This window comes from Maylandia zebra, linkage group LG6 (assembly GCF_041146795.1).
Source record: "Maylandia zebra isolate NMK-2024a linkage group LG6, Mzebra_GT3a, whole genome shotgun sequence".
In the NCBI taxonomy this organism is placed as follows: Eukaryota; Metazoa; Chordata; class Actinopteri; order Cichliformes; family Cichlidae; genus Maylandia; species Maylandia zebra.
The window spans coordinates 24,483,852-24,505,394 of NC_135172.1; the positions used below are offsets into that span (position 1 = coordinate 24,483,852).

General features: G+C 40.5%; 1 protein-coding gene across 1 annotated transcript in view; it reads right to left on the minus strand.

Moving 5' to 3' along the window:
- Nucleotides 1-21,543, minus strand: part of cabp4 (calcium binding protein 4) — a 31,102-nt gene that overhangs the window by 2,077 nt on the left and 7,482 nt on the right. Inside the window, exons 5-8 of the mRNA XM_012918697.3 lie at nucleotides 12,669-12,699; nucleotides 9,725-9,868; nucleotides 3,221-3,330; nucleotides 717-864 (exon numbers count right to left, since the gene is read on the minus strand). Of these exons, the coding sequence (XP_012774151.1) occupies nucleotides 717-864; nucleotides 3,221-3,330; nucleotides 9,725-9,868; nucleotides 12,669-12,699 (433 nt within the window). The remainder of the gene's footprint in view (nucleotides 1-716; nucleotides 865-3,220; nucleotides 3,331-9,724; nucleotides 9,869-12,668; nucleotides 12,700-21,543) is intronic.

A 21,543-nucleotide genomic window follows, 5' to 3' on the forward strand; every position in this document is an offset into this window, starting at 1 on the left:
CTGTGCTGCCATGGTGAATTTCAATCAACTTTGCCATGGCACTCTAATTTGCTGTAATTAACACGCACGTTGTTGAATATGGCTTAAATAATTTGGCTGCTTGACATGTTTGGCAGAGTTTCATACAGAAGCCCTTCCTGACACAACCGCAAAGGGGGATTTGTGTCTCCAACTGGAATTAAACAGCTGACCTTTCATTCGCCAAGCAAACATGTAAATGACTACACTATGGAGGAAATGTTTAGAAATAGCCAACCTAGTGGCAACGGGGAAAGGATGTTTTACATGCTGATGCACCAATTCGAGCAGGTTTTTGGGAGCCTTAAGGAGTAGATGTTACTTTATTGTGAAAACTGTGTAGATGAGACCCTGATGGGAAGCCGAATTTGGCACAGCTTAAAAACTGACATGAAGGTGGGTTGCAAAGGAGGTTGCAGCAGAAGCAGCAATTATGAGCAGAATAAGGTAATGTAAATAATGTAAATGCATAAGATTTTCCAGCAAGATACGTAGAGGAGTATCAGCTGATATAAGTTGACAAAGTGATTAGCCTGCCTGAAAATCCACTGACTACGGAAGTCATACAAGTACCCCTGGCTAATAATGATACTGCGCACCCATCCCCTGCACTCACTTTATCTCTTTTAAAATAATGATTCCCTTTCATATTTTTGCCTGAAGTCTGTCCTCTCCCACACAAGTCCCCAACCGCTCACCATCAAAGTCAATGTTGCCATCTTTGTTGAGGTCAATGTCACTGAGGATCTCCTCCAGCTCGCCTTTCTTCAGCTTCTCCCCGAGGAGGGTTTTCATGCCCTCCCTCAACTCATCAAGTGTGATCTTTCCATCGCCATCACAGTCAAACTGCAGCGGGTAGGGTTAAGAGCAAGAGGGTCGGAGCACAAACATGCAGTGAGCGAAGAAAGACGAATAATTAGACCATAGGTGACGAGAACTGAAAGCCACGCAAAGAACAAAAAGAAAAAATTAAATTACAAATTTGTTAGATAATGATGAAATCAAGCACTGGATACAGAACAACAATACAAGGAATAATAAGCAGAAGAGAAACAATAAAAGTCGAAATTGAGTTTTGCATCGAGTATGTGGATGCAGATTGGCTGCGTGAGCTCCCTGGGAGTTTGAAAACAGCTTGAATGTGCAGATGGTTCAGCGCTGACTCATGAAAAGTTAGTAGTTGAGAAAGGCTTTTGACGAGACTCTAAGTTAGAATGAGCTGAAATGATTTCTCATTTGTTCAGCCTGAGTTTTGAAGCTCTGTATTCAGAAAAGGTGAGAGCTAATGTCCTATTCTCCACAAATTGATTCAAACACCAGAGCTGGAATTTCTGGTTTCTGGCAGCAATGGTAATGAGTCAAAGGCGAAACAGAGGAGTCATTCATAACATACACCAGGGCCCACGAGTGGATAACGATATGTATTTTTGCAGTTTTCCCTGCATACACCGACAGTGGATTTGAATTCAAACATCAAAATCTGTCTGAGGTTTAACCACAGGAGTTTAACAAAATCATAACAATAACCGTTTAGAAATCATCCCTCTGGAGACAACAGACCCACCGGCCCATCCAAATCACCAGTTTAAGATGACTTTGCAGCCTCCCTGAGTCTCCTGTGTCCAAAGTGCAGGCTTCAAACTTTAAACCAGTTTTTAACCCTAACAGTGCAGTTTTGTGGATTTTAATGACAGTTTGATGCATAAAAGTCCCACAGCACAAAAATAAATTGAAGCGATGGTTATTTAATGTCAGTCTTGCCTTCTTTTCTTGAGTCAGTGGGTTTTACCTTTGTGTATTTACATTCACATCCACCTTCTCCAGAGGGTTTTTGACTTGGTTGAATGTCATGAATGCTTTTTGTAATAATTGAAATAATTCTGTGATAATCCACTTTGATTGTTTTCTGTGGTCTTTGTTGTAACTGAACTGCCCAGTACATTCATTCATCTCTCTCACAGTTTCTCAACAACAGTTTCCGCAGACTCAAGAACAGTTTCTTCCCAAAGGCCATAACCAACCTTAACTCATACGTGCACCGATAACATAGTCCCACCCCTTCATTTTCCCTTTTCCCTCTAAAAACCACCACTGTGCAATAACCCGAACTGTTGTAACACTATTTATTTACATATTTAGTTTTTTACACCAGATTGTATATTTGTACATTTTACATTTATTTCTGTTAATACTGTCCATATGTATATAGTGCTGCAGAACATTTGTATTTTTCAGCATAACTGAATCATTTGGAATCAACTCCAGATCTTTAATCTGCTTAATTTGTCATGACATGAAATGACCGATAAATTTTAAGCCTCTGAAAATGGGGGAACTATCACTAAAAATGTCTTTAACTCATAAAGAATTAATACAATACTTTTGGTAAATTCAAGAGATTTGGGAGGCAAAACTACAAGAATTATATCGTTGTCCAAAATGTTATGGGCTTGGCTGCAAACTATATGTTATTTGGCATTTGAATGTAGCTCATATCCAATTTCTCTCTTGCTTTTCATAACAGAGAAAAAAGAGTGAGAAAAAAAACAAACCAGGAGGCTAAATTTACAACACAGATAAATGAATCTCAGTGGCCTGATGTACACTCTGATGTGTTCTCAGTTGAAATCATTAAGAGCACATTATCAGTGCTGTCTGTTTTGTGGTACCCATTAAAAACCTATCATTCTGTAATGTGGTAATGGGATGAATCCAGGTGTGCAAAGCTGTGCTTACAAATAACATCATCAACATCATCGCGTTTGTTTTGCTCGGCCACAACCGACGTCACACGAGGGCCCTGAGCTGCTGTTGTACCTGCTTCTGTGTTCGTGTCAAAGGAAACGACTCAATAAATATTTCCCATGTCAACGAGGCACCGCAGCATTTCAAGGCAACTCCGCTGAGAACAATTACAGGTGGCATGAAGAAGTGTATTTAGAGTATAAGCTGTGGGTCTCTGGACAGTGCAAACCAGACTGCCTGAAAATCTCATCGATAGAAATACTTTTCTTTCTCCCTTTTCTTCTGTATTCTTACATAGAAAGCCCTCTTCCCTCAGCCTCTATTACAGGTAAGAGTCACACAGTTCTTGGCAATCTTTAAAGAAAGGTCGCACACTTCAAAAAACTGTCAGTACTGGGTCTAATTTATTTGCTTAAAGGAATATTTTTTTACACTTTCTGGCTGGAGACCTTTTTACCTGTTTGAAGGCACAGCGGAGCTCTTTCAGCCCGACCATATGAGCTGTCTCAGCCACCATCCTCGGCCCCATTAGCTCACAGAAATCATCAAAGTCTACATGACCACCCCCTGTAGAAAGACACACACACATTCACGTGTACACACACATTCGGAGATATGCACAGAAAGACTGTCAAGAGTTACTTTGTGCGCTTTCCTTGTGAAGCTATGGTGCACATACACTGTTCAAAAAAGCTGGGAACGAGGAAGGAACATTTTGAAAATACATCAGATCAAAGGGGAAGAAAATCATGCTGGATATCTATACTGACACAGACTGGGTGATGTGTTAGGAATGAAAGGATGCCACATCGTTTGCTGGAAATGAAAATGATCAACCCACATCCAGACAGCCCAAGAATCAAAGTAGAAACATGACGTGGCAAGCTAGTCCATTTTGACCAAATTTCATTGCTGGATGGACTAAAACAGACTGAAGCAGTCCCAGGGGTATTCAAATGGATTTAGGTTAGCCAAATATGGGTACCAGTTAATGGTATCAACTCGTTCATGCTCCAGGAACTCCCTGCATACTCTCGCCACAAAGTCAGGCATTGTCGGAGGAGGAACGATGGGACCCACTCCACCAGTCTAAAATTGGTCTAAGGATGTCATTCTGATACCTAATGGTAGTCAGGGTGCTGGTGCCTGTAGAGGTCTGTGCGTCCCTCGATGCATATGTGTCACCAGACCATCACTGACCCACCACCAAACTGGTCATGCTGAACAACTTTACCGGGACTATAATGTTCTCCCCGGCTTCTCCAGACCCTCTCCCATTTGGCACATTTCATTTTTTTAACAGTGTAGGTGTTACGGGCACATGAAATATTTATTGATCAACATCCTGTGAGAATTTTGGTGACTTTTTTCTAGATATCATACTTAGTCGATTTTTTTGGGCAATGTGTTTGGCTTTAAGGCCCGCTGCTAGAGACTCGGTGGCTTTAACTTAAAATCAGTCTTCATTTAGCTCTGTTTTAGGCTGACCTGACTGACCAGCCTGCCAAAGATGGTGCACATTTGGAAAGCATGTCCCATTTAAAACCAGCATTAGTCCTCATCACCTGCTCTGATTAGATGACCACCTGGTGCTAGGTTCACCCCCAGTTTCTAGTGAAAAGTGGACATTTGCTGTAATTTTCACTTATGGCTGGTCTATGGACTGGAGTCTGATGTTGAGTGAAAGGGAAATAACTTGTTCAAACAAAGCTAAAGCTCCTACAGGATACTTCTCCATGTATGGCAGTTTCAAAAAATAAAAAAAATCCACACGGAGAGAGACTGGAAACTTGGCTTTAGCACTGTAAGCCAATTACAGACATACATTTCAGCCAAACTCATTTTAATCTTCTATACCAGCAGTAGCATGCTTCAGTGTCCTGTCTTCTGACTATCACCAAGTTCCTGCTCATAGGGGTTCATCTAATTTGGTTTTTTTTTCCTCTGCATTATTGTAGTGCCCTTACCTTAAGTTGGCAGTTGTTGTGATTTGGCACTATATAGTCTATCTCACAGGTGTCGAACTCCAGGCCTCGAGGGCCGGTGTCCTGCAGGTTTTAGATGTGTCCTTGATCCAACACAGCTGATTTAAAGGCTAAATTACGCCCTCAACATGTGATGAAGTTCTCCAGAGGCCTGTCAATGAACTTATCATTTGATTCAGGTGTGTTGACCCAGGATGTTATCTAAAACCTGCAGGACACCGGCCCTCGAGGCCTGGAGTTCGACACCCCTGCTCTATCTAGTCACGCTTCCTGGTTTGTTCCCTTTTTTGTTCAGTCTGTTCCAGTCTCGTCTCAGTTTTGCCATCTGTCTGAGGTCTGGGTTTTTGTCTTCTGTCTGCAAAAAGCTCGCGTGTCTTTGTCCAGGTCTCAGTGCCAGTCCTGTCTCCTGTCCCTGATGCTGTTCTCTCTGTATTTGTTTACGTGTCTGTGTCAGAGTCCAGCCCATGTTCTGTTACGTCCTGTTTTGTTTTGGTAGCCTGTGTCTCGTGTGCGTTATGTTCAGTTTTGCTCCCCGTTTCTCATTAGTCTGTGGTTAATTTTCAGCCATCTCCACATCTGTTGCCTGTTATCTCAATATCCTCTGTGCATGTATATATTGTCTCAGTGTTCCCTTCATTTGTACAACCACACTTCCATTAGATAAGAACTATAGCCAGAAATAATGGGAGGAGAAATAACCTATAAAAGAGCTATAAGTTCTATAAAAAACGTTTTCCCACAAATGTCTGAAAAAGAAAAAAGATTTATTTTATTAAACATTTAACTGACCTGACAGGTTGAGGGAGCATGTGTTACAGTTTAGGTGGTGCAACCTCAAAGGCGTGGACGCCTCTGGATTTAAAATAAGAACGTTGAACTGAGTCAGATGATCAGACGATCAGGGACAGGTCTGCTTTGTACACAAGAGCCTGCGCATGGAGCCCTTCATATGGAAAATCATGTCATAAAAATTAAAAATGAACACAATTCAATTTAGTTTTATTCATAAAGAGCCACATCACAACAACAGTCTTCTCAAGCTGTTGCACTGTTAAGTAAAGACCCGACAATATTGGAGACAAACAATAACCAACAACCCGCTATGAGTAAGCGCTTTGGCAACAGTAGGAAGGAAAAACTCCCTTTTAACAGAAAGAAACCTCCAACAGAGCCAAGAGGGGAGGAAGACAGGGCACAAGAACAAGGGTTCAGGGTCACCTGATCCACCCCTAACTATATGCTTTATTAAAAAGTAAAGTTTTAAATCGAATCTTAAACATAGGAAGCATTTCTGTCTCCCATATCCAAACTGGGAGCTGGTTCCACAGAAAACGGGCCTGAGGGGTCTGCCTCCCATTCTACTTTTAAATATCCAAGGAACCACAAGCAAAGCGCTCACTAGGGTGATATGATATAACGAGATCTTTAAGATAAGATGGGGCCTGATTAATCAAGACCTTGTATGCGAGGATTCTGGGTTGAAAATACTGAACTGAAAGGGATCAGTGCTGGCTAGTTTTTGTTTGGGGCTTTGCTCCTGCATTTTGGACCAGTTGAAGACAGACAAAGAAGGACTTGGCAATGCAGGTAAAGACTGAATTACAATAAAAGAGACAGGAGGAAATTTTCTAATAGAATTTACCAAGAGTTCCAAGTTATTAGCCAATAGTATTTATTTGACCTTTTTCAGTATTTCTTAGATAAAAGAAGCAAGACTGGTTGAGCTTAGAGAAATGAGACCCACGCTATCAACCAATCCAAAACTGTTTTAAGAGACCTGGATACAAAGCTGTAGCTGTCCAATGTATTTTTCCCAGAGACCACAATATTTACATAAGTGTATAGCTGGCCTAACGTAATTTAAGTTATGAAAATTTTTACGAACATCCTCAGTGCATGGATGCTGCTGTGTGTTCAGCCTCGTGTGCTCACTCTGTTGACTTCCTCAGCCAGTTTGATTGCTCTCCATGGTAAATATCAAAACAGACTGATACAGTGGGATAGCTCGTGTTATTAGTTCGACAAGAGACAGGCTTATTTGATAGTGTGGACCAGTAGGCTTTGCCTTCTTTCATTATCTGGATCTTGTTGGACGGAAAAGGCTCTTTCAATAAAGCCACATGGTCATTTTGTGGTTCAAAAATTTAATCAGTACTCTGAGTCTGCTGAGAGAGAGAATCACAACAAACTGACCGGATGGAAAACGCTCTAAATGATGCTGAATCATGAGGCTAATGGATAAAACCGCTGCCTACCACAATAGCAGGGGCTGGATTTTTACATAAAACCTACTTTTAGCAATTAATTCTCTGATTTTCGGGTTGGTAAAGGATTTTCATGCTTGCCTCAAGGTAAAGTATATTTTTTGGCTGACTGGCTTTACCCTTGTGAAGCAGCTGTCTGGGGGATTCCTGACACAGCCTTGAAGAATTTCTGAGCCTTAAGTGGGTCAGTGTGAGATCACAGGGTTGAGGAAACTCCACCAAAAGCCTTAGGAGATTATTTTTAATTGATAGCGTAATAGTTGTTCTCGAAAAAAAAAAAAAGTGGATGAATTTCATAATCAATCTAGAGGGATTACACTACAGAGGACGAGCTTAGAATATCTAAAAGCTGACAGCACCTTAGTGATCACACCAAAGCCACACTCAACACAGAGTATGAGACACGGCATGAAATATAACACACAGCTGCAACCTCTAAAGGCCTGGTGTGCTCAATATTTCTCTTAAGGTTTTCCTTTTAGCTGCAGATGGAAAATGTTTCTCTACACTGTGTGAGGCATCACTTTATCTATTTTCTGGTTCTTGTTATATACGGATGTGCAAAGCTTCACGTGTGAGTCACCCGTTTCATGGCTGCAGTTTTACACCTTGTGACAGTAGTGATTAAAGCGCGAGGCATTTTTTCCCCTTTACATGTTTAGCTGTATTTGCTGCATGAGTTTTAGTTCACTTTTTGCAGGGGTGCACATTAGATGGAGATATTCATGAGAGCGAGGTTAACGTTGCCACAACAATATCCTTGTTGGTGTCATTCTAAGAATCTAATCAGGATATTATTTACACTGGGGACACCGGCTGAACCTAATTTACTATCTGGTATAGGAGAGGAAGCCAGCTGCACTCTGGTCCCCAAAGATCACAGATGAAAAAAAAAACCCCAGCTTTATTGGAGCAGGTGTGGTGAAGTTGCTACTGACTCACAGTTCAGTATTATTCTTATTATCTATTAGGACAAAAGTAATGGCCCACCCACATATTACATCTACAGGAGCTGCTAGGCCATGGAAACCATGTCATGAAGCTCATGGCACACAGTCTTTGTGCTGATCTTAATGACAGAGGAGCGTTGCTGACTTTTACACACTATCCAAGGACCTGGCTGTGTAACTTTACATGGTCTGCTACTGCCACATGGTCTTGAAATAGCTTCCACTTCCAGTTGATTGTGGGGTATTTAGGAAATTCACTAAATGCCTGCTTACAGAGATGACATCCGGTTACTTTACTGCTCAGTAAAAGAAACCCATTCTTTCACAAATGTTTGTAAAGACAGACTACGTGGACTGGAAACACCTGAATTCAAAGATTAGGAGGTGTGGCCTAATACTTTTGTCCATATGGTGCATCTTTTCATTCATTCATTCTTTCATTCATTCATATTTTTCTGGTTGCTCTGCACTGAGTCACACTAGTATTTTAAAATAATTCCAGAGGCAAGACTATTTTGAAAAGCAGCTACATACAAATAATGAAAGGAAATATCAAAGTTTTCTGCCGTAATGACATTGAGTCATCCAATTTTGCAACAAAAACACTTACATAATATGGGGGTTTTTTTTTACAATAAGAGCAAGAAAACTGTGTCTCTGTGGAAATATGTAATGCATTTTTTTCTCATTGTTTTGGCTGCTGGAAGGCTGAGCTTCGGTTGTGAACATCAACAGGGGAAAAAGAAAGAAAGAGCAAGGAGCATGGTGGTATTTTAATGGACCGAAATGACATTTGCTGGTAAATGTGTGTCCTTTAATGATCTGTAGCTGATCTGACATTAGCACTTCACTTTTCCTAGTAAAGATTGAACTGTTTGTTTGGTCACTTGTGCAGGCAAAGGTGAAGGTAAGATAAGACGGATACTTTCATGTGGGTTGTTATTGTTCAGAGTAAGTGGTTCTTGTGCATTTTATCAGTTTGCTGCTTGGCATTATTGTACAGTGCATAAAACATGAAGCATACTCTACCAGGAGTCACCCCACAGCTCTAAAAACTAACTCAGCTGGTGGAGCTATATTGCTGTCATCAGAAATGAATGTTACCTCAGATCATGGTTTAGAGGATTAACGTTTCCTTCCTCACTGCATCTTTTTTCTTGCCTTTCACATGCATTCAGTGGGAGCCAATTAAAATTCAAGAAAAACACACATCATCAAAGTGAATGCATTTAATTGAATTGTTATACATATTATGTTGTGTTATTGCATATAAATATGATGTTCTATTCATAGGAGAATAATTATGATGCTTCTTATTTATGGAGAAATATAATCTGCTCAAATAATGCCATACACAAACATGAAAATAAGAGTTCTCATGGTGTGCAGGTGTGCTGATATTGGGCTTCAAAGCATACAATAGTAAATATTATGATAATCCTAATAATTGCAGATAGTAGCATGATCTATGTGAAAAATCCTGGCCGTCCACTGAATTTTGCGTATAGTCTTAATAGAACCCTTTAGATTTTCTGAACAAAGTTGTTTTGACATCGGGTAGGTGATACAGTTCGCTTCACTCCAGGCTATGGCAAAATTCTAGCTGCAAAGATGATTCACCTTAAACTTTCAACACTTACCACACACATATCTGCATTCACACCTGCACTCTACTGAAAGATCCATCAATTATACACGCGTGCTTTAGCCTCTTAGGGAGAAATGGGTCCTTATAGATGCACACTGCCAGATAAATACTTACATTTCATCTTGATTTGCTGGATGATCTCAATGAGCTCCATCTCTGTAGGCATGTAGCCCATGGTCCTCATGCAGTCTGCGATGTCTTTGTAATGGATGAAGCCATCCGCATCATAGTCAAATTCCTTAAAGGCCTCCTGAAGCTCTGACAGACACATAAACAAATTCCATCGACTGCAGCAAACCGTAAAGTTGGGTTTTCCCAAGAGTCAAGCGTGCACGCACACACCCACACACACAGTGTGCAGATACAAGCAGAAGTCTGAGCTTTAGTGTGTGATAGGTGTGTGTTTAAAGGTACGTGTCTATGATTCTGGAGACAAATGTTGCATTTTGTACAAAAGTTATTGCACTTTCAAGGAGATTCTGGCAATATGGTGGGAATGTAACACTGATGAACTAATGGTGAAAAAGATATTTTGAGGATCTCCTCAATCCCACAGACAGATCTTCCATCAAGGAAAGAGAGTCTGTGGAGTGTGTGCTTTCATAGCACAGAATCCTCCAGCCAAAATAGACAGTACGACCCAGAATGAGTGACTGAGTCTATTGACTGAAACTATTCTGTAAAGTGTTTACAGAGGTCAGGACAGAGAGTCATTTTCCTGTAGGCTTCTATAGGATTTTTTGCCACTTGCTATCGGCATCTGCTGGCCTTCAGATAGAATGCAGGTTTAAGGCACTTTTACACTGGCTTAATTTTTCCAACATGCAGGTAGGTCTAGTTTCGCACTGTTTAATGTAGAGCCTGCTGACTAGATCACTGTCTGGGAAACTAGCTCTTAACTCATTCACTGCCAGCCATTGGCAGTGAATGAGTTAAACCCATTGACTCATTCACTGCAATTGACGGCTATAGACGTCAATTGCAGTGAATGAGTTAATGTAGGTTAAATGTGTATGACTTTGGTACAAAGAACTGATCATTTGTTGCCTGTTTCCACCAGGATCACTGAACAAAGGGCAGCACATCTGAAGTAAAAAATTCTAGAACATAAATAAATAAATGTATTCTGAGGTGTAGCCCAAACTTGGAATACATGTTAAATAATAGTCTTCCCCTTTGGTGTCAGCGTGGTGACACAGAATTTAAGCAATATTGAAACACATCTCTCACTCCCAGGTTGTCACATATGGATGTTTAAAAAGGAAGCACATGACATCAGATTTATAGCACAGAGAAACCATCATTTTTCAGCATGAATCTTGTGAAAAATAATATTTAAACCCAAACCACAATCTTTTGCTAAACCTGACAAAATTGTGATACACTTCAACACCAGTTCAATCTCGAAAATGTGCATTTTTTAGAGGTCGACTCGGTGCCTGAAGCTGAAGCAGCCCCAGCACCATAACATGGACACTGTATCTTTTTACTAGCTGGGATAACATTCTCATTTTAGGTTTGACAGCATGTCTAGTATTTAATGGCAGATGGCTTGAATGTAAATTGAGGCTGCGGTTTGGGGAAGGCCTCAGAGGGGACTGGTGGTGCTTCCCACGCTGGGCAGATCCCCAAAGAAGGCATCCCCCGGAAGCAAAAATGACTGTGCATTACAAAGGTCAAACGCTGTTGCAAAAATACAACTGGTAGGAATGCTTGGAACCAGTAGATTGGGAGGAAAAATTGCTGTGTCCAGGGAGGAATGAACATCATTTGGTTGTAAAGAAGGGGCTTGAGGTGTAAAACCTGGTCACGTGTTAATGGAAGCTGCCCTGGCACCCTCATGCTATGAAGGTTAGGTGTTGAACTTTGCAGAAAAGGGGTAGTGTAGAAACAAACTGACATCCCAGTGCCAAGAGGTTTGCAGCTCCATTTTGCAAAGGAGGAAACAATGTAGAAGTAGAAATGGCATCCCGGTGCTGTAAAAAGAATGCTATCTCAGCACTATTTGCACTGTTTTTTGGAAAGGAGAGATAGTGGAGCAAGAAACTGGCAACCCGGTGCCAGTAATGTTCATTGTTTCTGCATTTTGCGAATGATGGACAGATGGCAGAGAAAACAGCACCTGGTCCCAGAAAGGTCTGCAAAGAAGGAAACAGTAACCGAGAAACTGACATCCTGGTGTAAGGAATGTTTACTGCTGCGCTTGCAAATGACCAGTATTTGAGAAGAAAACTGGCATCCCAGTGGGGGAAAAGCTTCCTGCTGCATTTTGGGAAGGCGGGATAGAGAAGAAAGAACCTGACATCCCGGGGGCCAAAATTTTGCTTCTGCACTTTGCAAAAAATAATAATGGATTGGATTTATATAGCGCTTTTCAAGGCACTTTACAATGCCACTATTCATTCACTCTCACATTCACACACTGGTGGAGGCAAGCTACAGTTGTAGCCACAGCTGCCCTGGGGCAGACTGACAGAAGGCGAGGCTGCCATATCCCGCCATCGGCCCCTCTGGCCAACACCAGTAGGCGGTAGGTGAAGTGTCTTGCCCAAGGACACAACGACCAGGACAGAGAGCCCGGGGATCGAACCAGCGACCTTCCGGTTACAGATACACTTCCCAACCACTTGAGCCATGGTTGGGAAAAGAGATAGAAAACAGTGACACTGGCATCCTTGTGCCAGAAATTTTTGACGTTTAGATATGCACGCGTTGAATAATAGTGGGCTAGGTTAAGTCTAAATCCTTAATAGAAAAATATTTGGGGGATTTTTGGGTGTCACATATAGATAGAGAACCGGAAGGGGCATGGGTAGAGATGTAGTCCCACTCCTGAAATTCCGATAAATTATCTACAGTTAGAAAGGGAATATTTGACACCGTGGGATGTGAACGCTTTGAAGATTCACGGAATTTTGTATAGTAAGGTGGTGCCTCTCGTAGAAGTATTGCCATCTTGCCTAGAGTTAAATATTGAGTGGTGTGTGTATTGACTAGTAATTTATCTTTTACTTCATCATGTGCTTGCGTTGCAATTACACCTTCAACAACATCTTACCATCTATCTCCAGTGGCATCAGCTGCCTCTCCTGCACAGCAGAGGAAAGAAAACAACAGTAGAAATGATTACAACAGTATCAGAATGGGGGATGTGAAATCAGGCTGGCTTTAAAACTGTGAATTCTCCTGAGAATCATCCCAGTGATCATCTGTTTTTGACTACTAAATTAGAATAACATGCATATCATGTCAGCACTGTTGCTGCATGCCAACAGTAAACTCTAATGGGATTTAACCCAGCGACATGTCTTGCTAATTTGCAAAATGACACGCTAGTGTACGCGCGCGTGCATACACAAACACGGCGTCTTGAGGGAGACCCAGCATTGTGTGAATATACACCCATGCACAGCCATAACATAACAGTGAGCTGCAGAAACTTTGCACTGTCACAAAGAAACACAGGTACGGTTAAGCAAAAATACACATGTGCACACACACACACTTGACACAAGATATATAATTTGCATATAGCCGCGTGTGAAACATTCAGTATTCTCTGCCTTGTTTTGACAATTGCTCAGGGTGATCTCTTTTTCTCCCTTTTTTCCCTCTAACATTTCCATATTTTCAGAGTGAGGCAAAGCTAGAAGCTAGGAACAAAATCTCCACCTAGTCATTAAGAATAATAGATGACAGTGAAATTTAGGTGTGCTGATGGCTTAAAATAGTAATATGATGTTATATGTTTGGCTACAAACAGGCAGTTTTAATGAAAAGACATTATAACTTGGAAATCACTTGGAATACATATCCGTAGGCAAGAAATGCAGACTTAAAAGGATGGGCTTTGTGGTTTGGCAGTTTTGCAAGGATCCATCACACACTACAATATGTAAGCCCTTGAAAAAACAACAACAACTTAATAGTCACATATCACATGCCCTTGAGAGAGTGTTCTAATTAGCACATTTGCAAACATGTGCTGATTTGAATTTGCATAAAAAAGAGCTTAGATATTAAAAGATCACACTGAAATGTCATTAATCATCCTGTAGATGCACTGAGATGATGTGTCCTTAGCGAGATGGTTGCAGCACAGTGTTTTGACTCGAGGGCTTGCAAACAGTGTGCAACTCTACTGCAAAAGCATTGTCCACGGGGGGAAAAAGCAAGAAACATGCTAACTCAGTCATCTTACAGAGCAATGGAGACTGACATATGGAAATGCTGCTTAGCAAAAAGACACCAGAAGCCCAAGGATATCTCTAAGTTCAAAGAAACAACAAACTTTGATTACGTACAGAACAAATGTTGGCTGATTTGCTGTGGGCTTGTGTTTCAATACTTGGACTTGGGATTGGTAAGGCTCAGTACAAAAATGATGAAATATCTATTCACTTGAATATTTCTTGCCTCCCACAATTTTTTATGGATCATCTTCAAACTTCACTTCAAACAATAATATACTGGGGCTTGGGGAGCATAAGGGGCTGGATGTCTTAGCATCCTTGCTTTCCTTGTTAGTACTCAAGGTCAAAGTAGACATAAAAAAATTCAAGAAACCATCATTAAATGAAAGGGCATGGAGTGAGCTGTACAACACACTATCTTTTCAAGACTTTCCAGGCATAGCTACATAGGGACAGACCACCCTCACTAATTTCTGCTGCACACTCAGTCATTTTGTTCTATAAGCAGGCCTGAATTATAACAGAAACCGCTCAGTTCAGAAAAAAAGAGCTTCAAGCATTACTCCTCATCAGCTTTTAAGGGGTAGAGAAAAAATACTGCGTATCATACAGGAGAGAGACACTGTTGAATTTCAGTTGCTTCTAATTAGTTCCATATTCTACAAGTAGGGCTGTGCGATATGACCAAATCTCATATCCCGATACAAGAATTCTATCATCCGATAACGATATAAATCACAAAAATGTAACATTTTCTGTAAATTCTGTGAATCTCGACTTGCGGGAAGTGTTTCCAGCTGCGCGTCATGTAGCTGGAGTCGAGTGTTTTAACAGATGCATGAAACTATACATTTTTAGACATAAGTTGTAACGGCTGCAGTTTTCTTTACACAGCGTGCTGCGGGGAAAAGCCTGTTCTAAAAATAAACTAAGGTTTATTTTTTAGCACCTGGCGGCTCTTTTTTAATTCTCATCCGTAAATAATCTGCTCTTTCACGTGATTCAGTTTATTTTGAAAAGTCTCAACAGGATATTGAGCTTTATTGTGAAAGGTTTATGTGGAACATAAACAAGCGGACACGCGATGCTGTTACCGTTATTGTTGCTAACCACAACACATAAAAACAGGTGTAGTGTGGTTATATAAAATATAAGAGAAAGAGAGAACTTTAAGAAATTAATATAGCCACTACAGTGACCATCAAAACGATGAAAACATATTGCCGTAAACAGTTTATTTTGCGACACCACGAAACAAACGATAGCGTAAAATGAAACCATATCGTCATCCGATATATATCGTTATATCGAACAGCCCTACCTACAAGTATAAAAAATACTTCACCCCAGAACCCATGCCACCCTTGCTTGTGAGCTATTACTGTTTCACCCTTGCTTTTAACCAAGTGTCTGTTTTCATTACTCTACTGCTACTTTTATGAAGGCAAACCGTTCTTCAACCTCGAGTTGTTCATTTTTTTAAATGCTCGAAAAGTGAGAGATAAAAAGGGAAATCTGAGCAGCACGGGTAATGAAATGCAAAGAGAAGTGCAATATTTTTCTTCCTAATGCATGTTGGCACTCAGCCTGTCTAATTCATAAATCACACAAGGTCATCCCGTTCAAGTGCACAATAGCATCAGGAAAAGGCGCCTGTCGTTTATTTGGAAGCTGCGCCGCATGGCGGGCGTTCAAATGATTATTCACTGTGTAAAACTGCCAGCAAGATTTGTAACATAAATGCAACGTCAAGATGCAATTGCACCAGTTATATTACTAAATGTGGGCGCTACTTAAAACATTAAGGCACTAGTAATTTATACAAGGCTTTTAAGTTGTAAAATAGTCATTGCATAAAAAACAAAAACTCAATAGCGCCAGCAGAGCTGCACCACTGTTTACCATGCACAGGATCCTGCAACCACAAAAAGGCATGTTCACATAGCAAGGTCAACATATTAATTAGATTTTTTTTCATCCAGAAATGATTAGTTCGCATGCAACTCAGGCTCTGAATTCATCCGTCAGAACAAGCCCATTAATGGTTCATTTCATTTTGTCTGCCTTCATGTGGCCCACTGAGCAGCACACTGCTTTGTAAGTATGACGCGTGTACACATGTGAGAAGAAGTTTCACATTAGCATGCATCAGCATTGAAGTGAAAAGGCTCTCAAAAACCCACAAAGCAGTGACATTACAGTGTACAGTACAGAGTACAGTGCGATTTGCTTTGCATTCAACTGTGCTTCTGTCTGATGTGCACATGTATCAGTTGTCTTTCTTCTTCTCTCTGCCAGCCGCTTGTTCGATTAGATCTGATGAAGGCTGACAGGGAATCTTGCTACTTGTGTTGAGATTAGGAAGGCTGCAGGATATGGTCTCTCTACCTCAGTGTCCAAGCATCACTTGTAAATTCAAACATTAGACCGCCACGGTAAAACAAGCTAGATCAGTCATGGCAGGTGACGTAGTGAGTCGGAGAGGAGTGTAAAATTGTCCGCGGTAGCCCAAGGTCATGGTGAGATGTTCTTCCTTTTCCAATAAATGGGCTGCAACTCTGAAACAGTCGTTAGTTATTAGGAGATCAAGTTATGCAACATCTGTAAATGTTCATAGGCGCACAGCTCCTCTTGGGGTGGGTTTCATTTCAGGAAATTTCAGGAAATCCTTCTCATGTGTGTGTTTAAAGATTAATCTAGCAGTTAGAGAAACAATGTGGTTTGCAGTTAAATGACCTTTTAACTTAATATGATTACTTGTGACAGAGGCCAGCTTCACAAAAAATAAGTAAAGTAAAAGTACATTTTGTAGCATTTACTTTCTGCCCTCTTTCCTCTGCAGAGTCAGTGAATATTATGACTGCGAAAGAGAAAAACTGGTGCTCGGCTCTAGCACAACATTTTTCTCAGTGGCCACTCTCAGCATTGCCACAAATGAGTCTCCTGTGGCACAAAAAGCAGTTTTTCCATTGACCATGACTATAAAATGGAAGTCTGTAAAACAGCAGACAGTCGGGACTGAGCTGCAAACAAGGTTTTGTTTTGTTTTTTATTCTTCCAACTTAAAAAAAAAAAGAAAACTAGCTTTCTAGCAGTGTAGAAAAGTGAGATTTGCTTTTTATGGGAGAGGTGATGACACACAGTTGGGGAGATGGGGGGAAAATAACACAGAGGAAAACCTATGACTTTGTTTTTTTGGTTTAGGCTCCAGCGGAGAGCAATTTACTCCAACCTTTAAACCCAGAAACCAGCCGTCCATGGTGCAATTTTGGGGCACTTACTGAAACACATTTGCAGGGCTCTAGAGTGCGACCAATTTGGTCGCAAATGCGACCAAATTTCTCCATGGTGCGACTAATAAAAAATACTTGGTCGCACCGGTGCAACCAAGTATTTTCTCGGAAAAAAAGTTTCAGCAACCCTGAAAGTCTCCGTGTGTTCAACAACAGGCACACATTATTATGCCCATGTCGTGCTCTAAACCAATCAGAGATACTCAGAGGCGGGGACCTCTGTGATTGGCCGTGGTCCAGATATTCCTGCAGACCTACTTGTGTTTACGTTTGAAAGTGCGGGCAGATAGAGAAGGGTGAGTAGCCCAGGTCAGAAGTGTATGAAGTTGGTATTGAGAAAATATGAAAAGAACAATTGATAACTTTTTCGTTAAGTTAAGGCCTGATCAGTCCAAAATTCTGAGCCAGCGCTCTGACACGGAGCCATCAACCTCTCCGTTTTTGTCAAACACTGGTCCGGAGACGGCATCAGAAAATGAGCCACATACGATCGACTCCCAGCCGGAGTCCACTGAAAGTAAAAGTGAGAAAATGTATAGATTTCGAATCGAGTGGCTTGACCAGTTTCCCTGGCTAAGATACAGCCAAGCTGACAATATGATGCACTGCATTTATTGTCGCGAGTGTGGAAAGACCATGGCCGGCAACACAGCATTTGTCACTGGTGCTAATACGTTTCGAATTGAAACGCTGAAAAAGCATACAGCATCGAGAAGACACATTATATGCCGCGATAAATGTCCCCGCTCCCCACTGCCTTTCAGCGGCAGGCAGGAGTAAACAGGTCATCGGAGGAGGCCGAGATGATCATTAAGTTTAACATCGCCTACAATATTGCAAAAGAAGAAGTTCCGTTTACTAAGTTCAAGTCAGAAATAACTCTTCACAGGAAAAATGGCTTGGACATAAACCCCACATACAGCAATGATGTTGCGTGCGCCCAGTTTATAGGCGTAATCGCTGACACACTGAAAAAAAAGACGTCAGTGGAAATTGCGAACAGTACATACATGGCCTTCTTGATCGATGGAGACACAGACATCGCCACAAAAGAATGTGTCATTGTGTACGCTCGTATCTTGCAAAAAGGAAGACCAGCGAATATACTGATTGGACACATTGAGGTCCAGCATGCCCATGCCCAAGGTAAGCCATGTCATGTCACGTAGCCTATGTATATGATTAATAATATTACGTCGTGTTACTGAATTAACCATATCTAGCATGTTCTTATCATTGAAAATTAAACATAGCAATAATACATGAATATAGAAACTCAAACTGAAAAAGACTGCATTGTAAACTCTTGATCTGATAAGTAAATGGTATTTTTTTTTAAATTTGTTTAGGAATTTATGCTGCCTCAAAGAAAGCATTTGCTGCTCTTGGGGACCAGTGCAGTAACTGGTTGGATAAAATCATTGCTATGGGGGCTGATGGAGCTGCTGTTAATTTGGGCAGCAAAGGGGGTGTCAAGTTAATCATTTTGAAAGGTTGTTAGTTAATCATTTACAAATCAAAAAAAACGTGAACATGTAAAACTGCGGTGTTAAGTAATGCAGTTTAACAATTTGGGTACACCTAACTTTTGTGCTTGTACCCCTAAATTTTGTGCTGGTGCGCCTAAATTTTATTTTTAGGCGCACCAGTGCAACCATGGCAAAAAGTTAGTCTAGAGCCCTGATTTGTCACATAATTTGTCACAATTAAATGTTTCAGATCACCCAAGAAATTGTAATATTAGACAAAGATAACCAGAGTAAATACAAGTTTTTAAATGATGATTTCATCTACTAGAAAAAGGCAACTATCCCGTGTGAATATGTATTTGCCTCCAACACATAATAACTGGCTTTGCCACCCTTGGCATCAAGAACTGCAATCAGACATTTATGAAATGCGACCATGAGTCTTTAACATCACTGTTTGGGTCACTTTTCTTTACAGAATTGTTTTCTTTCAGTCACACTGCAGTATTGTACAGCTTGTTTCAGGTCATGCTAAAGCATCTCAATATGATCTAAGTCCAGACTTTGACTAGGCTACTTTTGTTTTCTCAGATGTGGACTTGCTTTCGATCATTGTCCTGTTGCATAATCTTCAGAGCAGGAACTGATGGGTCTCCTTCAGGACTTTCTGGTAGAGGGCAGAATTCATGGTTCCATCAGTTACAACAAGACGTCCAGGTCCTGAAGCAGCAACGCGGCCCCATCACACTACTGCCACCATGATTGACTGTTGGTGTGATGTTCTTCTTATCAAATGCTGTGTTAGTTTTATGCACGTGTAATGGGATGAAAACCTTTGAAAAAGTTCTACTTGTGTTTTGTGGGTCCACAAAATATTTTCCGAGAAGTCTTGGAGATCATAAAGCTGTTTTAGGGCAGAGGTGAGTCTCTGTGTTGTTTTTGGTCAACAGTGGTCTTCTTCTTGGACGTGTGGTCTGCAGTTCTTCAGATGTTGTTCTGGGTTCTTCTGTGACTTCTTGGATGAGTCGTGGATGTGTTCCTGGAGTAATTTCGGTAAGTTGTTTTAAATTTTCTCCTTTTGTTGCTCTCACCGGGATACACTAGAAATAACTTTGTAACCCTTTCCTTCACTGACAGATCTCAATGACTTTTGAGTTTCTTGTATTATATAATGTGTCATCATACAAAAACTGCATTTTGTATTTAGTTGGTTTATCTTTGTCTAAGATTAAAAGTTTTTGATGATCTGAAACATGTAAGTGTGACAAATATGCAAAAAATACAACAAATCAAGACGTGGCAAATTTTCACTGTGACTATGGTTTCAGTTGTGGGAGGATCATCTCTGTTACAGTTTTTAATGAAAAGGACAACTTTGTTCTCACACTTGAAAACATGTGCAACACCAGCATTCCCCATCTAATCTACCAGCTGCACGACAAATTTAATGCAGCCTATAATCCTGCCGAGGGAACGTTTACTTTTCTCAGAACAATTAGATATCCTCTCCTGGGCAAATCACTAATGTCATCTATTCATGCTTCATGGATATTGGCTCATTAGGAAGACTGACTAGTAATGTCCACTGTTATATTCATGACCATTATGAACCGACTCTTCCCATCATTACTCTGTACATACCTGAAATGACTGAGAATTGTACTCAAATCGAATCTTCAAAGGGTTGAATTGGCTGTATATTGTGGTCTTTAATTCCACCATGTGTCTCCAAAATGACTATAGCTGAGTATTGTTACATCTGATTAGTCCTAATCTTGTGTAAAAACAACATTATAATAGACTCTCTGCTTATCAGGTTTTAGTGATTCAGTTATATAAAATAAATCCTGCCTTTTTCCTCATATAATACATGAGAAGAACTTTACTATTTGTTCAGGAGCGTTGAACATGGCATATGTCAAATTAAATCATTGTATGTTATGATTTTAAGTGCTTCATGTGTAAATCAGCTAATATTTCCAACAAAAATCAGGATGCTTGTGCATCGTTTCTTGGCTCATGTCCATTTGTAATTTTTTGAAATATTCTGTAACATCCTGCAGGGACCTGGGATCATGGTATCAGCCGTGAAAAGAGCCAATTCTTAACCCGAGCCAAGCAGAGCATTACTGGAAGATGACACAGAGTCCAGGCATTAAATCATTTGTGAAATTATTGGAGTGCTTCCCCCCCCCCCCCTTTTTTCTTTTCCAAGGCATAAAGGACATGGATTACAGCCCACAGTCTCAATTTCATATTTGAATTAATAGCAGTTGGTAATGATACTGATTTCCATGGTTATGTGACCTATTCCACATTAACAATTACCGGTTTACAAACAGAGCATTTGCTTTTGGATCGCTATGGATCACTGCAAACAGCCACAAGCAGTGTTTATACATACAGCTGATTGTTAGTGCTCACAATCAGCTAAATAAATAGGGCAATTTTCCTGCTCGGCTGCATAACTTTAAATTTAATGTTTTTTTATTCAGCTGTGACTCACTGTGCAAACCTCCACTTTATCACGGTTCTGTGTTTGTGTTTTGTGTAGCATAAAGGAGACACATTTGCATTTTTGCTGCACATGCTTGTATTGCATAATTGTTATTAAAATAAATAAATGCTAGTAAGGCTATTTTTTTCTCTTTTAGAGGGCTAGGAAACAACCACTATTTAAGATTTTGGATGTTTCCAGGGGTTTTCAAACTGTGAAGTTGAGACCTGCTGGGCTGATGGAGATGAGGCAAGGACATATCAATTGAAGTGAAAGGAGCAGGTGCACCTTGTACACGTTGAGCAGTTACTGTGACAAAGGAGGAGATTGTGGAAGAAAATATTAACTCTTACGGGCTGGTTATCATCATTTGTGTCTAAAATCAAACTCAGTTTTGCTTTCGATGTATTTCAGGTTGCACAATATAACATTAATCAATTACAGCGTTTGATCAGCACCACAAATGACAAATTCAGTCAGA